The 16,262-nt window shown below is 43.6% G+C and overlaps 1 protein-coding gene across 1 annotated transcript; it reads left to right on the forward strand.

Moving 5' to 3' along the window:
* The first annotated feature begins 2,098 nt into the window (after positions 1-2,098).
* thop1 (thimet oligopeptidase 1) lies at positions 2,099-15,058 on the forward strand. The gene is made up of 14 exons (XM_004557013.6): positions 2,099-2,213; positions 3,760-3,966; positions 6,037-6,185; positions 6,397-6,504; positions 7,164-7,266; positions 7,687-7,844; positions 8,175-8,310; positions 8,473-8,615; positions 10,120-10,343; positions 11,932-12,133; positions 12,266-12,452; positions 12,976-13,104; positions 13,440-13,576; positions 14,759-15,058. The coding sequence occupies exons 1-14, from the start codon at positions 2,201-2,203 to the stop codon at positions 14,918-14,920; spliced, it is 2,058 nt and encodes a 685-aa protein (XP_004557070.1). The 5' UTR covers positions 2,099-2,200; the 3' UTR covers positions 14,921-15,058.
* The last annotated feature ends 1,204 nt before the right edge of the window (positions 15,059-16,262 follow it).

Raw genomic sequence — 16,262 nt, forward strand, 5'->3', positions numbered from 1 at the left:
AATAAAGGGATTACACGGTGGTCTTTTCCTGTTTCATATGTTAGGCTATGGTCTCTCTATTTTTGGTAATTCCACACCATTGGAAACCCAAACAAAACACGCATTAAGAGGCTCAAATGCCTGTGTCTCAATTTCATGTCTCATAATGACTTGAAGAGATATTTTTTAAAATGATTTAATATGAAAGCAATAGCAGTGTGTTACAGGCATAGCCCTAAATAATGTAGCTTCATGGGCAGTGTAGTCCGTGCTGCAGGGAGAATGGACTGCCATACCTGTTATGTGTCTGTGAGTGAGGGAGGGAGAAAAAGGTGAGTGGAAAAGTACGACTTGTCACTGAGCAGAAACGTGAGCCGGAAGCATGTAAATATAATAATAACCACTGCAGCCAAAAAGAGTGCCTGACAAGCCCAGTTGTAAGTAAGCCATTAAGACTCGACTGTACACTGTGTTCCTGTTTTCCTCCGAAACAATAAGTTCCGCTGGAGCAGCCTTTCAACGCCTCCCTCTGTCTCTGGCTAGCAACGTTTACCCAGACAACAAAGTAAAGCTAGTTTTCGGCCGTATTAGCCAGAGGTCCCTTTACTATGGTTCAGAGCCGCGGACCTCTTTTATGCATGGAAAAGTTTTCTATACTAGATCGCTGCAAAAAGTGCAGCCTTGCCTAATGTCCACCCTATTACTCATTTTAGTTGTAAAAAGCATGATAATATATTAAGTAATCCAAGGTATTCAGAATACGTTACTCTCATTGAGTAACGTAACGGAATACGTTGCAAAATACATTTTGGGGCATGTATTCTGTATAATCTGCAATCCAAAAGTAACCTTCCCAACACTGCAAATCGCTCAATTATAAACATTAAGACTACTGACAAAGAATATAACAGTGGTGAGAATATTACAGAGGTGGAATATATGTGGTTGACATTTAACTCTAGCCTGTGAACTTTGTCATTTGCTATTTTACTGTAGAGCGTGTGCAAAAGGGTGTAACTATTGCAGTGTTTACAATGTATTAGACGGAGTGTCTCGGGCTTTTGTGTTTGTGGATGTGACTTTCTTTTGTTATTTAGTTGGGAGCGTCTGTTCCCGGGATCCGTGGGTTAATCCATCCTGTGCTCCCAGTCTGTTCCTTCCTGTTTGTCTTTCGTCTCTGTGTTAAACTAAGCTCTCCTGTTTGAGTCTGTCATCTGTTACTTCCTGTTTTACTTTGGTGGTCTTGTTTCTTGTCCTTGTGTCTGGTTTAACTTTCCTTGTCTCGTTATCCCTGATTTGTTCCCACCTGTTTCCACTTGTTTCCTCGCCCCTTATCATCTGCTGTGTGTTTATTATCCGAGCCTCCCCTTGTCCTCTGTCTGCTCCGTGGTTCCAGGTCTTCCTACCCTGCACATAGTCTGACAGGTTCACAGCCACTGCTGCTTCGCTTCAGATCGCCTGTCTGATGGGAGCTCCTCTACATCCCATTTTTCACATCTCTGTGACTACGTTATTTTTTTAAAAATTTTGGATAGCACAGTCATCAGTCCTTCGACCTGGATCATCAAAAAGGAGAGTACAGTTGGAAAACACCAATCTCCATGTTTACCAGTTCATAAAAGAGGCCTGACCCTGGATAACGTTAATAAACACAACCTAAGCTGTAATGTCTAAAGCTAATGACCGTGAAAAATCTCTACGTTTTTTTTACTGGCAAGATCAGCAGCATCAGGCCAGAGTTCAAGTGCCCCAGCCAGCTGTGCTCCCAAAGCTTGAACTGATCAGAAGTTGGTTTTGAACTGATTTCCAGGACAGGTACACATCTTCCCTTTCCGACGAACACCATTAAAGCATTCATACATTTATTCATGCATTTAAAGAGATATGTCAGGATTGATTTAGGAACAGCACAAACAGTTTATGTGCATTTCATTTGTAATTTAATGGGGGTATGTGTACCCTGGCAATGGCTGGGTTATTGTCTTTTATTTATTTTTTATTTTTATTTTTAGTGTTTATAATTTCCTGTTGTTCTGCTGTTACCTTCAGCGGATTTTTGTTTTTTTTAAAAGCTTGGAAAATAAACAGTAAACGTTTTCATTTGGTTTTATTTTGAAAGGTGTGACCGGAAGGGGTGAGGGTCTGTTTTTTAGTCCAGAGCCGCGGAGCCACCTGTCAGTGAGCTACACGCACAGAGCCAAGCTTTATCGAATCTGTGAGCATGGGGCCAACAGGTGAGTGACGGCGGGGAGTCTGTCGCCTGACCGCGGCGTTTTCAGGTGAAATGAGCGGCTGTCTGCGCGTGCCTCCTCCCGGGTCCTCTCTGAGCTCCAGCTGCGGACTCTGAGGCAGCTAGCAGCAGCTTAGCTAGCCGCTAGCAGCTGAGCTCGGTAATAAAAGCTCAACTGGAGAAGAAAAGGTGTCCATATTTGTTCGAGAGCAGAATAAAGGAGCCGGTAGGCCAGTGTGTCCAGGTGTTCTGCACGTTTCTGTAGCATGTGAGCTAACCGGGCTGCTTATTCATGGAGCTAGCTATGAACTACCTGCCTGTGGGGCAGCATGTTCTTTAACGGGGAAGCGCGATTTTACTCGCAGACACACAACACGGGTTAACTTCCACAGATCAGAGACAAACTCCGCCGGACTTCATTCAAAAATCCGCCAATTTAACATTAGCGCTGTTCTCTACCACACGTGTAACTTCCTAAAACAAAAGTAAACACCTCTTCTAAACCTTCATCGCCTAATAATGATTCCGGCAAAGCGCTGAATGCCAAACATGACGTATTCCATCATGGGAGGTGTTAAAGCTGATCGCCTTTTATACGTTTTTATTAGGTATTAATTAAATGGTGTGAGAAGCAGACCTGTTGTTATCCCTTTATGTTCTGCTCTCTGACACGCAGCAGACGATGTCTCTCTGCAACTGCAGCGTGAAAAAAGTGAGCCTTTAATCGTTTTTAGCCAGATTTAGTTGGATGATCATTTATATTTCATGGAAACTCTAGGATATTATGTAAATATATAAGGCTATGATTACTGTTATTATTTCAGTATAACTGGCCTTTTATATCAATTTAGAATGGCCCATTCTTCAGTTGGGAGTTTACAAAGGGGAAAACAAATAAATCCACACAACCAACACCATCAGTAATAATAATCTATAATAATGTTGCTTGGCTCTGTTAACAGATACGTGGCACAGATCTGTAGAGTACAGCTTTGATGTTTTCTCACTTTCTGTGCTTTAATCAATATCCGGATCATTGGCATTACTCTTCAGCATCTGGTTTAATGAAGTTCAGCTCTGAAGCAAGCTGGACTTTTTCAGACAATAAGACGGCCATGAAATTAATAGATCGTAATCAATATTATAAATTTCTATATTGGATTAGATTTACAGCAGTATGGATGCCTCTCATCACTGAACGACTTTGTGCAGGAGGAAAAGGGTGCTGTCGGTCCTGCTGTCTGTGACGTCGGCTCACGCTGTAACAGGATAACAGTGATTTGAGTCTGAATTCAGCAGCAGCCCGCCTGGCAGACACTTTAAAACTTGTGTCGTCATTGATGTTGTTCTAATCTTCATATAAAAAGCTGCATCTTAGTTTTTCACCTGTGGGATTGAAAGTGGTGTCGAGGTAGACAGGTAGACAAACCTGTTATAAGCCTGCTGCTCAGCTCCCAGCTCCCAACGGCATGTTCAGCGCTAAAGACACGTACCTTCCTCTTCTCCATCCTCTTCCTCTGCTGTGATGTCCTCACCTGTCTCCTCCTCAGGTGAGGTGGTGTTTGGCAGCCCGGTGCCGGTCTGCCCTGAGAACCGGTTGCGATGGGATCTGAACCCCGAGCAGATCCAGCAGCTCTCCGAGGAGCTCATTGCCAACACCAAGAAGGTGTACGACTGCATCGGAGCCCTTGACCTTGACAACGTCACCTTTGAGAACACGCTGAAGGCGCTCGCCAACGTGGAGGTCGAGTACACCGGTGAGCGCTTCCCTGACCCTGAAGACTGACTTTTTCATAATAATAATAATAAATAATATTGGTAACAGCTTTACTTTATAACACTGTTCAAAGACACAATTACAACCTGCTTCAGAGTTTGGATATTTAAAAAAAAACACCACATTAAAGACACACACACACACACACAGAGTTAGGTCCATAGGTTTCAGTGTCCATGTTGCAAGTACATCAGATTTTAAATCAGATTGTCAGGATGTAACTGAAGTGCCGACTCTCAGCTTTCACGTTTAAAGTCGACGTGATTTAAGAAATAAGTGCTTCAAGTTTTTAAAACATGTTCAGCCCCATCTTCTGTCAGTAAAGGAGATTACATCACTGGGTTGGTTGGTTGCGACTAATTGAGTTTCATTAGTTTATGTTAGCTCATGAGTGAGCCTCTGAAAATAAATGAGAAAAAAGTAAAGATAATTCCTGAATAGCTGGTGCAGATTGTCATCTTTTGTTCTTTAATGTAGCGCTGCACTGAGGCAGAATTACAGGAACAGCGTCCCCGTGCAAAAACGTATTGAGTGATGACGTAATGAGTGAACATGTCAGAACGTTTGAGCTGAGCACGGAGCAAGCGAGAGGCCTGAGAAACTGAAGGTTTCTCCATGTGAGGGTCAAAGTTCAGATTCTGGTCAGAAGTAACTTCCTGTCAGTCAGCTGACTGGACGAGCACCGATATCTGATCAGATATCACTGACAGCTGTTCATCATCATCACCCCGGCAGTGAGCATGGAGGCTTCACACTAACACACCTGCAGCTTCTCTGGACGTTTGGATTCTTTTTGGTCTGAAATGTTTTTGGACTCTTAAAACCTGCAGCAGGAAATGATGATCTGTAGATTTGTTATATCAAGTACTCACGCGGTACTGCCTTTTCTCAGTATTATAACCAGAGAAGGAGCAGAGCTCTGTGATGATGCATGCTTATAACTGTAATCTGTAACTGTAATTTTTTTTAAGCATTTTGTGAACACAGATTCTAGTTTTAGTTTTATGAAGTATAATAACTGTGAGGACGTAGTTACTACGTTCTGCTGGAATTTGAGCTTGATGAAGATGGGCTGTGTTTAATGTACGCTTTCTTTTCCAGATCTAACTTTGTTACACGACATTATAACATAAAACCAAAGAAAAAAAACATTTTTGAAATAAATACAAGTAACATGGTCAGATCGGGGGATTTAGGCAAGTCTGCGGAGGTTTTCCATGCTCCGTGGGTACAGTTGTCCTTCCAGATGTTTCGGTGGTGAGATGGTGACCCTGAATGTAAAGGGATCGAGCGTGCTGCGTGGACCTCGTGGGCTGTTGGGTCTTTGTGAGCGCTCGCTGCAGTGAAGCTCTGTGTCAGCACAGTGGGGCTGTGATGGTAAAGACTCATCAGCAGTTTGCAGAGAAAGCAGCTGAACCAGCTGCTGCAACAATGGAGACTAAGGCTTTGTTCACAGGCAGCTGAAACCCAAAAACACCTCCAGCTCTGCAGGAGGAAGCGCACAAACAGCCATGCACGCCACTGAGGCTGAACACGGGCATCCATTGCGGCCTCCGCGTTTCTGATATCTGAGCAGACGCTCGAACCACTAACAGGATAAAACAAACTGCACCAAAGCCAAAGAGTAAAAGCGTGAGCTAGAAATGAGCTGAATAAGAGTTCCTTTAGGAATAAAAGAATAATTAAAGGTGGAATAAGAAGTAAAATCTCACTTTTACTTCAAATATTTGATCGTTTGGAGTTTGTCTTTGTTCTGCATGAACTCTGAAACAAAACCTCAGACGTCACTGTGGTTCAGTGGAAATGTCCAACATACTAATGTATAAATGACTGTGGTAAGTGCTCCTCGCTGTTAACTGCAGCCTGACAACAGCTGAAGACCAACCTCCATGTTTGATTCACACGTTTGAATCCAGGAAAGCATCTTTTTGTTCTTTTCTTTCAAGCATTGTTTTTCCTATCAATACTCATAAATCTGTCAAAAGTCTGCCTCATACATGGCCCTGCCCTTCCTCTGTCTCTTTGTTTGCCCCTGCCTTCTGCACCCCAGTTCAGAGGAACACATTGGACTTCCCGCAGCATGTGTCTCCCTGTAAGGAGGTGCGAGCAGCGAGCACAGATGCCGACAAACGCCTTTCCGAGTTTGACGTGGAGATGAGCATGAGGGAAGACGTCTACCAGAGGATCGTCGCTCTGGAGGTGAGATGATGTCACTTTGCAGTCAGTTTTCCAGGAGTCAGCCAATCAGGAGGAAGACAGCTTTTAGGGAGAGATTAGGGGAGGGGTATGAAGAGGGAGGTTGCAGAGGTGCTGCAATGGTTTTATTCTGTTACGGAAAAAGAATAAAGCCCATTTATACACCCTGGAGCTCTGCTGCTCTTTGAACGTCCTGTTGTGTTTGTGTCTGCAGAAGAAGATTGACCCTGAAAGCCTCACCGTGGAGTCCAAGCGGTACATGGAGCGACTGATCAAACTGGGGAAGAGGAATGGCCTCCACCTGCCCAAAGACACACAGGAGGTAGCTCCTTCCTTTTTTCTAACCTTTATTTAAAAGCTCTTGTGTACAATACCTCCTGCTGTGACCTTCAGATTACCGCAGGCCTCAAATCCTCAAGTCTTGCCAAATTAGGGTCCTCGACCCCAAAAGTAGAGCTGAGAGAGAAAAACATCTCCTTACTTACTGCTGAGATGGTCAGGTGACTAATGCACCTGTTGTCCTGTGATTAATCAACCTATCAGGCTGCAGCAGGAAGTCTTTTTTTTTTTTTTTTTTCCTTAATTGGTTGCGTGTGTTAAACATGTGACCAACCATCAGTAAAGCCGCCGCACCTGAAGGAGAAGTGTTACAGGCCAGCTTTCACCCGCACGCTGCTTCATGTGTAACATGGGTGTGTCTCTGCCACTGTAGAGGTATCCTCGGGTGTCACCCTAACCCAGTAACGAGCAGTGTAATCAGTCTCCTGCATGCAGTTCTGCAGCTGGTGGTCCCGGTTCCTGAGTGTGCTGAGCCAGGAAGAGAGCTTCAGGATACTTGATTGGTCCATGGACAGGCTAATGCCGGTGCCTTCGCTCATGATTTAAATGCTGAACTGTATGATGACGCACCCATTCAGAGCTGAAATGTGTTTTTTAAGTTTAATGTAAGGTCTGACCTGACTTCTCTCTCTGCTGTCACAGGAGATCAAAACCATCAAGAAGAAGCTGAGCAACCTGTGCATCGACTTCAACAAGAACCTAAACGAAGACACCACCAGCCTGTCCTTCACCAGAGATGAGCTGGGTGAGTGGAGCTCCTTCAACATTTTAAAAGCCCTAAAAGCTGCTGTTTGTAGATCTCTGTACAGTCAAAGTGCCACTGAGGCCTGCTGGGTAATTTGCCATCCACCTGACCAATCAGAAAACACTTTGGTTAACCACAGCTCGGTTTTTACTGCAGCAGCTCAGTGGCGGATGATCCTGGTCTCTAAATGTAGGTAGGAAGGAGACCTCTCACCTGCTCTCACTCACGCCTGCCCCAAAAGCGGATATGAGCTATCAAAGTTTACCCAGAATGCACCAGCGTCGGTGGTGTGATGCTCACGCTGCTCAGAGGAAAAGTAGATGTAGCCTCAGTGATCCGGGAGTGGGTGGTGCATTGTTTATTGTCGATGATAGAGAAGCACATTTAATTCATCACATTTAAACAGTCAAACTGTTTCAGGCGGCCTCCCCGAAGACTTCCTGAGCTCTCTGGAGAAGGACGGCGACAAGCTGAAAGTCACGCTGAAGTATCCTCATTACTTCCCCACCATGAAGAAATGCTTTGTCCCAGAAACCCGCCAGAAGCTGGAGGAGGCCTTCAACTCCCGCTGCAAGGAGGTGAGAGCAGAGGACCTCCAGAAAACATTTAAGACAGACTCGCAGAGCTGTCCTCCTTAATTTACACACAGGGCGAGCTGTAACTTCAGGCAGAGGAGAAAAATGATTTATTATTTTGTGTATTGGCTTTATTTCCAGTAAACTGAAGGAAAAACAATCATTTATTTTTGCCCTGTCCACAGGAAAACTGTTATTGATTTTGGTTGATGTGTGAGGTCTGCTGAAGAGCAGATGTCAGTCAGGAGTCGGACGAGCTGTGGGGTGGGGGTGAAACTTGGCAATGTCATCCACAAACAGTTTGGTCTTAATGGATCTCGTGCTGGTTTGCAGGAGAACTCGGCGATCCTGAAGGAGCTAGTGGAGCTCCGGGCTCAGAAGTGCGCTCTGCTTGGCTTCACCACGCACGCCGACTTCATCCTGGAGATGAACATGGCCAAGTCTGGGAAGAAGGTGGCCAGCTTCCTGGGTGAGTCCTGAGAGCCCAGCTGCAGCCTCAGAGCTGCTGTTGGTGATGATGGTGGCAATTACCTGCTGGGAGATTTTATTCTTGCTGAAATAAACGAGATGGTGTTGTGAAGTGTAGTTTTCACACCGCGGTGATGTCCGGTTTTTCTCTGTTGTCTCTCAGAGGACCTCGCCCGGAAGCTGAAGCCGCTGGGTGAGGAAGAGCGAGCGGTTATCCTCAAGCTGAAGGAGAAGGAGTGTCAGAAGAGAGGCCTGCCTTTCAACGGGGAGCTGCACGCCTGGGACACGCGCTACTACATGACCCAGGTAAGAGCACAAAGGATGGTAGGTAATGGTGTACTGCAGTCCCACTGATGCTCTGTAAGGAGCTAAAAGACTGACATCCACAGTAGGGCTGCTCAATTAATCGAATTTTAATCACGATTACGATCTGGGCTTTCAACGATCATTAAAAATGACTGAGCCGATTATTAGCCCCTCCCTCGTTTATCCGCGACACCTTAAAGGCCAGTCCGTGAAAATATTGTCGGGCATAAACCGGTCCGTGGCGCAAAAAAGGTTGGAGACCGCTGATTAAGAGGACCCGAGGGAAGCTCGGAAAGCTAAGCAGAAGTTATTTGGAGAGGAGAGAGTGACTGCTGTTGGTTGAAAAGAGAGGTTAAAAAAAAAAAAACTTCAGTGGTGTTGCACACTATTTTATATTATTTTTTTAAAGTCATTGAAGCCGGTCAGAGCAGCATGCTCCGTTTTGTGTAACTATTTTTAAATCCCTGTAGAACCTGAACCGTGTAAGCTAGCGCAATAATTTTTTTTGCATATGAAACCGGAGGAGTTGTACTTACATCTGATGCCATCAGCTTGTCCTCGGTCACGGTTTCCTTCCACATAAAGCTTTGCAAAAACTGCATAGAAAGCGCTTGCAGGAACAAAAACATAATATTCCAGAAACACGCTTTGCCGATCCGATCAGCTGTTCGTAACACTTCCCACAGTGAATCAGACGTCAGCACGAACTATCACATGTCGGCCATTTCCTCCCCGAAACCGGAAGTGACGTCATTTTCGCGGAAATGTAGTTTTTTACTTGTAGGCCTTAAAAGCCTATACTGGTCATGTTTGACTTTTCTGAATAGTTGCTGGGATGCTTAGAACTCGAATTGCAGTGCTGGAAATCGTTTATTTTGATGCACCTTCTGTTTTCTTTGCAAATTTGCATCATAGGATTGTTTTTTCGTTTTTCCTGCAGTGTATATAAAAATTGGTGTATCTCCAAAATAAAACTATGAACACACTCAAAATAAATTTCCTGTTGTTGTAAACTATTTTTTGCAACTTTTTTGTATTTAAAGTTTTGAGGGATAAACCTCTTAAATTTCTCCAAGTAGAAATATATGTAAAAAAACAAAACCGATTTTCAATTTTTTTGTAGTTTATTGCAACTTTTTTGCAATTTATGTAGTTACTATGGACATAATGCATACATATTATTAAAATATGGGCTATAACAGTTGTATAGCAACTTGAAATGCTCCCACAAATGGCACTACAACATGTAAAAAAATAATATAAGCTCTGGCGGACTTGGTTCTATGGTAGGTCTTAAAGGGTTAAATAAATATCGTCAAATAATCGAGATCTCAATTTCAGTGAAAATAATCGTGATTATCATTTTTGCCATAATCGAGCAGCCCTAATCCACAGAGCTTTAGACTCACGTTAGGTCTGTCCAAGTTTAACAAGGAAGCAGAGGAACTGAGGCCATTTGATAAGTCGTATTTCTGTTTATCTCCTCCTCTTCCTCTCCTGTCAGGTGGAGGAGACTCAATATGCCGTGGATCAAAACCTGTTGAAGGAGTACTTTCCGATGGAGGTGGTGACTCAGGGTCTGCTGGACATCTACCAGGAGCTGCTGGGTCTGTCCTTCGAGCTGGTGGACGGAGCTGCCACCTGGCATCCTGATGTCACTCTGTACTGCGTGAAGGACCGTGTCACTGGTCAGGTGGTCGGGCAGTTCTACCTGGACCTCTATCCGCGGTATGAAACTTTGCATCCTGGGTAATGAAGTTATCCTGAAACACACGCAGAGATTCATCAGGACAACCAAAACAGGAAATTTTCTTCAGGAGCTGCTCGGCAAATGTTTTAGTGGCACCATGATGCTGGACATTAGACAGAACAGGCTAAATACGCGGCTCCTGGGGTTTGGAGGTCCATGTTCTAGATCAGCCTCAGATATTTTCACGGTAATATGTTTAGAATAAAGAGTCTAAACTAAAGAAGGTACATGTGCGGCTTCTGTGGCACTCTGGTTGGAGTTTTGGGCGCGCTGCAGGTGTGTAGGCTTTGGAGTGTTTGCTGTAAATTCAGGTGTCCTGATTTTGACGGGCAGCGTGAAAACAGAGGGAAGTGGATGGTAGCCAGGTGAAACGGCGAGCTGCTGTTACAGAGAGTTGAGCTGAATTTTAACCCTCTGGGGTCGACGGACGCACGTCCAAATTACACGACTAACTTAAGACAACACAGCAACAAGATCCATTTCTACTTGTGTCTAAAGTGCAGACTTCAAACTACTTACCAGTTTTCAAATTGTGTTGATAGGCCACCTAAAACCAGAGTTATGATAAAAAAATACACGCGGTGGAGTTTTTTCTGAATAAACCATGGTATGTTCTAAGGACAGTGCTAACAAGCACTGTCCGAGTAAAAAAGAAAGGAAAAATCACCCCTTCCCTATTGGTGTTAAAGTTTACCATGTTGACCAATCAAAAGCATTATATAGCAGCATGTGGCATTTGGTTGTTTAGGATGAGGTGGAAGTTTTAGGTGTGACGCTGGCGAGAGAGAGAGCGAGTTTTGAGATGTGAGAGACTTGTGATGTTTAGCGTGTTTGGAGTCTGTAGTTAGTGTGTTGTCTTGTGTAGTTAGTGTGTAGTGTAGTCGTTGTTTTGTTTTGTTTTGTGTGTCCGAACAATGCTGAATGTCACAGTTTCTTCCAAAAAGCCACAAAAGGCAAATTGCAGTGTTAACACTGTCACCAGCTGGAAAACAGGTGATACACCTCATGTTGTCAGACCTGCAGCGTTTAGGCCTGTGGTGTTCTCCTCTGTCTTATAGTGGACAGAAACAAGTTTTTGGAGTGGCACAAATGATTGTTCTGTAAATAGTTTGAAATGGTTATATAAAAAACGCCTTGGCTGCATTTTTAGGTAAATAGCCACATATAACTTTGTTTGCAAAACTTTTAGGTTTTAAAATGTACTATTTCTATTTGCATTTCAAGTTATGAAAAGGATTCGTTAAACATGTTTGTGGTTGTTACAGTAAAAAATCTTTTAAAAAATACTATTTTTCTACTCGGATTTTGTTTTTTTGTTTTGTTTTTTTTGTCTGAATTTAGATCAATTGTGTTACAGTACAGTACAGACATACAGTATGTCAAAATGAAAAAATAACTATAAATTCAGACATATGAGATTGTGCTGAAGAGAATGATACCAAACAAGGCGAGCTAAATGGTTTTTAAAGGTGAAATGTAGAGGTAAAATAAAAGTAGTCAAAAATGGCCAATTGTATCCTGGACCCCAGAGGGTTAACTTGGCACTGTGCTTCCTGTTCCGTGCAGTGAAGGGAAGTACGGCCACGCCGCCTGCTTCGGCCTGCAGCCAGGCTGTCTGCTGAGTGATGGCACGCGCCAGATGTCGGTGGCTGCAATGGTGGCCAACTTCAGCAAACCGACGGCGGATGCCCCGTCGCTCCTGCAGCACGACGAGGTGGAGACGTACTTCCATGAGTTTGGCCACGTCATGCACCAGCTGTGCGCTCAGGTTAGTTGATGTTCACCTGGGGCCAATAACGATGCCCAGGTTCTCGTGGTTGTGATGAATAGTTTCAGATAAACACTCTTTAATGTGGCACTAAATGATAAAATTATGTCATGGTGAACTTCCTCACTGCAGGCAGACTACGCCATGTTTAGCGGGACTCATGTGGAGCGGGACTTTGTGGAGGCTCCGTCTCAGATGTTGGAGAACTGGGTTTGGGAAAAGGAGCCTCTGCAAAGGATGTCCAAGCACTATAAGACCAGAAACCCGATCCCTGACGAGCTGCTTGACAAACTCATCAAGTCCCGCCTTGCTAACACCGGTACGTATTGCACAGGGCCCTCTGTTACACTGGAGACGGTTTGTCTGGTTAAATCTTGTCATTGGGAATTCAGCAGGGCTTATGTTTTTTTTGAAAATCTGGGACAGTTGGGAGAAGCTTTAATACGCTCACACAGCTTCACTGGACAGATCGGAATCAAATAAAATGAGCTTTGCTGCTAAACTGAGTCTTCTGATAATCACATTTCTACATGACATCACAACAAAAATAATCCAATTCATAATTAACACAGTAAATTATTTTTCAGCCAAAGTTTCAACTCCGCCTCTCCTCAGTCTCTCCAGCAGAGAGCATCATTACACAAAGCACTGGTGTACGGCTTAGTTCCACCAGCTGACAGCTCGCATGTGGAAGCAGGGACGTGCTTTGTGGATGTTTGGCTCATTAAACTTAATAAAGCCATCGAGAGCGCTCCAACTAGTAATGCAGTGTCTTTGTTTCTTTGGCTGAGACGCTCGACCACACGGCCGTAATCACCCTGATGACCTCTGACTCTCTGCAGGTCTCTTTAACTTGAGGCAGATCGTCCTGGCCAAAGTGGATCAGGCTCTGCACACCAGGAAAGGCCTGGACCCCGCAGAGGAGTACGGACGCCTCTGCCAGGATATCCTGGGAATACCTGCCTCACCTGGTATGTACTTCTGATTGGTCGTGGCAGGATGTGACACTAGCACACACGGATCTTTCACCTCCGTTTGTGTTTGTGCTTTTTTTGTGGTCACTTTTGTCTCTGGAGCGTCACTGCATTCCTCTTCTGGACCATTCTTGTCTCTTTATATCCACTGTGCTCTCTTTGGTTCACCTTCCACTATTAAAAACTTTGATATAACGAAACTCTCCATCTTCATTTACAGTCTGTGTAAAAGCAAATGAAGTGAACATGATGAAGACAAGTGTCCAAACTCCACCTTCACTGTTGCCTCTTTCTTCTTCTCTGGCCATTGACCTCTCCTTCCTATCCTGCAGGAACCAACATGCCGGCGACCTTTGGACACCTGGCGGGCGGGTACGATGCTCAGTACTACGGTTACCTGTGGAGCGAGGTGTTCTCCATGGACATGTTCTATGCCCGCTTCAAACAGGAGGGAATAATGAACCCAAAGGTCAGCAGCTCCAACGTTTACATTCAGATAGACAGGCAGGAGGTCAAAGGTCACTCTGCTAAACTACTACAAGATCAGCTTTGAGGTATAAATAAAGTTGAGCGGCTGAACATGTGACAGGAGGAGGTCCTGATTTATAGTTTGTCAATGAACAGCCTTCAAATAATCAATAAAATAACAACAAAATGTTAATGAAACACAAACTCTACACAAAAAAATCAACAGTTTACAAAACACTGCAGAACAGTCTGAAACTGCACAAAGTCAAACCTTCAGATATAGTTATTTTAAATAAATATGGAAGATGATAAAAAGCAGTGTGTCAGAACATCTGTCATTAAAAAAAACGTAAATGTTTATTAAACAAATGAAGTGAAAAGTGTGACATTTAGGGCATTTACAGAAAAATGTATACAAGCAGAAATATTAATAAACAGTGTTAAACTGTGTGATCACATAAACTGATAATCTTGGGATCCTTTAACTTCATGTAGTTCAGAACTACAATTCTCATTTAAAATGTGTTTGGAAAAAAAAAAAGTGAAAAACAGCACAGCTCTGTTTGAACAGTCTGTATCTCTGATGGAGCACACCTGTCCAGGTGCACTCGTTACCATGGTGATTAGATAAGCAGAGACTTTAATGATCCCCGCAGAGGAAACGAGGCCTCACAGCAACTGAGTGACTGTGAGGAGGAGGAGGAGGTCTGGAGGCTACGGTGGCCCAAAAGTACCAAAACAGAGACGGAGATGTGTTTTCAGGGCCGCAATGAAAAGCATCAGGATTTATTAATTACAGTAAAAGAGTAAAAACACTTTCTCAAGTTTTTGTATTAGAAGCTGACGGAGGTTCTCCAGATGTTTTAGCCCCTCTCCTCCTCCATAATTTAGTGTTTTAGTTTCTGGATAAAACAGTTGATCAGCTGATGTTACTGGTCATCCCTGAGCTGAGCCGATTTTCTTTATCCGTGTGACATGAACAGGTGTTGTCACCTGCCAAGTGAGGGTGATGTTTCCAAGTGACAGGATTTACCGTGCGGTGACTCAGAAATGCAGAGCTCACCTCGTATTTGACCATCTTTACTTCTCACAGTCTAAGGAAACTGAGCGAGGATGGTTTCAGGACTTTCCCTGAGGGTCATCTAACTCATTCCTAGTTTCTCTTCTCTGATTGGTCCCCCAGGTGGGTCTTGACTACAGGAAGTTCATCCTGCGGCCCGGCGGCTCAGAGGACGCCTCTGAGATGCTGAGGAAGTTCCTCGGGCGGGAACCCAAACAGGAAGCCTTCCTACTGAGCAAAGGACTAACGTTGGAGCTGGACGCCAGCACACCATGTCCCTGCTGACCAATCACAGCAGCTGGCTCCACCCCCTCCTCGTTCCCAGACGTGAAACATATAAAAGTACAGACTGAGATTTTCTAGAAAAAACTGTAAAATGTTCCAACATGGAGAAAAACCTGTGAATAAAACGATTCAAGGTGACTTGTGTTGTGTCTCAATACCTGACTGAGGGTGCTCACAGGAAGTTTCCTTCTGAGTGAGTTTTCTAAAATAAGAGTCTGCTTTTGGACATTTGGTTTCAGAGTCCACATTTTTGCCAAATGACATAAAAGAAAAACGTGGCAGATAAGAACCGATTGGTTAAAGTCGGCGTCTCCATCGCGTTTCTCCGGCGTTGGATGAAGCTTGCATCATCTTAACATGCTGCAGTTCAGCTTCAAACATGGCTGCCGTTTACTGATGAGGACCGAATTATTAGCCCCAGCATTAATTTAGGCAGCAGATTTAGTTTGTCACAGTTTAGCCATTAAATTCATCTAGCTTTAGTTGACTAAACAAAGATTATCGTAAATAAAATCAAAAGATTTTACGCCCTCTTTGTCGGTAACCTCACTGCATGACACAGAGGTTCCTTCTGATTGGATCACTTTAAACTATCCCTGCCTTTCTGCACAACTTAAGTACTTCTGATTGGTCCCCAAAACAGTTTTCCTTAATTTTTGATAAAAGTTTCGACACGTTTCATCACTTTTTTTTGTGATTGAGGTATTTGGTTATCAACATGTTTTTGTCAGGAAAAAAATGATTGTTGACAAAATAAAACGATTAGCCCCCAATGAAAATTCATTCTTAAGTGTTCTGGGGTGCTGTTAAACAGAAGCTTTTCCAAACTTTTTTTTTTTTAAATTTTGTCCCCCATCCTTCCCCCTCCTCCGATGCTAATGATCAGCTGTGTGGCCTTTTGGCTGATAACAGCCTGTAGTCGACTCACTAACTCATCTCTGGGGCGATCCCAGCCCATTAATCTTTGGAGAACCTGTCAGGCTCTTCTGACTATTTTCTGGCATGGACCTTGGTCTTCACTCCAGCCCACGGTCAGGGTTTTGTGCAGGCTGCTCATTAACGCTCACTTTGGTCTTCTGGAGCTCATTCTTGGGTCGTTGTGTTGGGAGCAGGGTTGATTAAGTTACTTGAAAAAAGTAATTGGTTACTAATTGCTGATTATTTAAGAAAGTAATCTTGTTACTTATCTGATTACTTATTTTCAAAAGTAATTAGTTTATTACTTAGTTACTTTTTAAAAACATGATACACAACCTCAATACATAATAAAGCAATAGACCTTTCAGCCCAATTCTATTTTCTCTGCATAATCAATCATATAAAACTGAATCAAATGGAAAAA

This window comes from Maylandia zebra, linkage group LG23 (genome assembly GCF_041146795.1).
Source record: "Maylandia zebra isolate NMK-2024a linkage group LG23, Mzebra_GT3a, whole genome shotgun sequence".
NCBI classification, from domain to species: domain Eukaryota; kingdom Metazoa; phylum Chordata; class Actinopteri; order Cichliformes; family Cichlidae; genus Maylandia; species Maylandia zebra.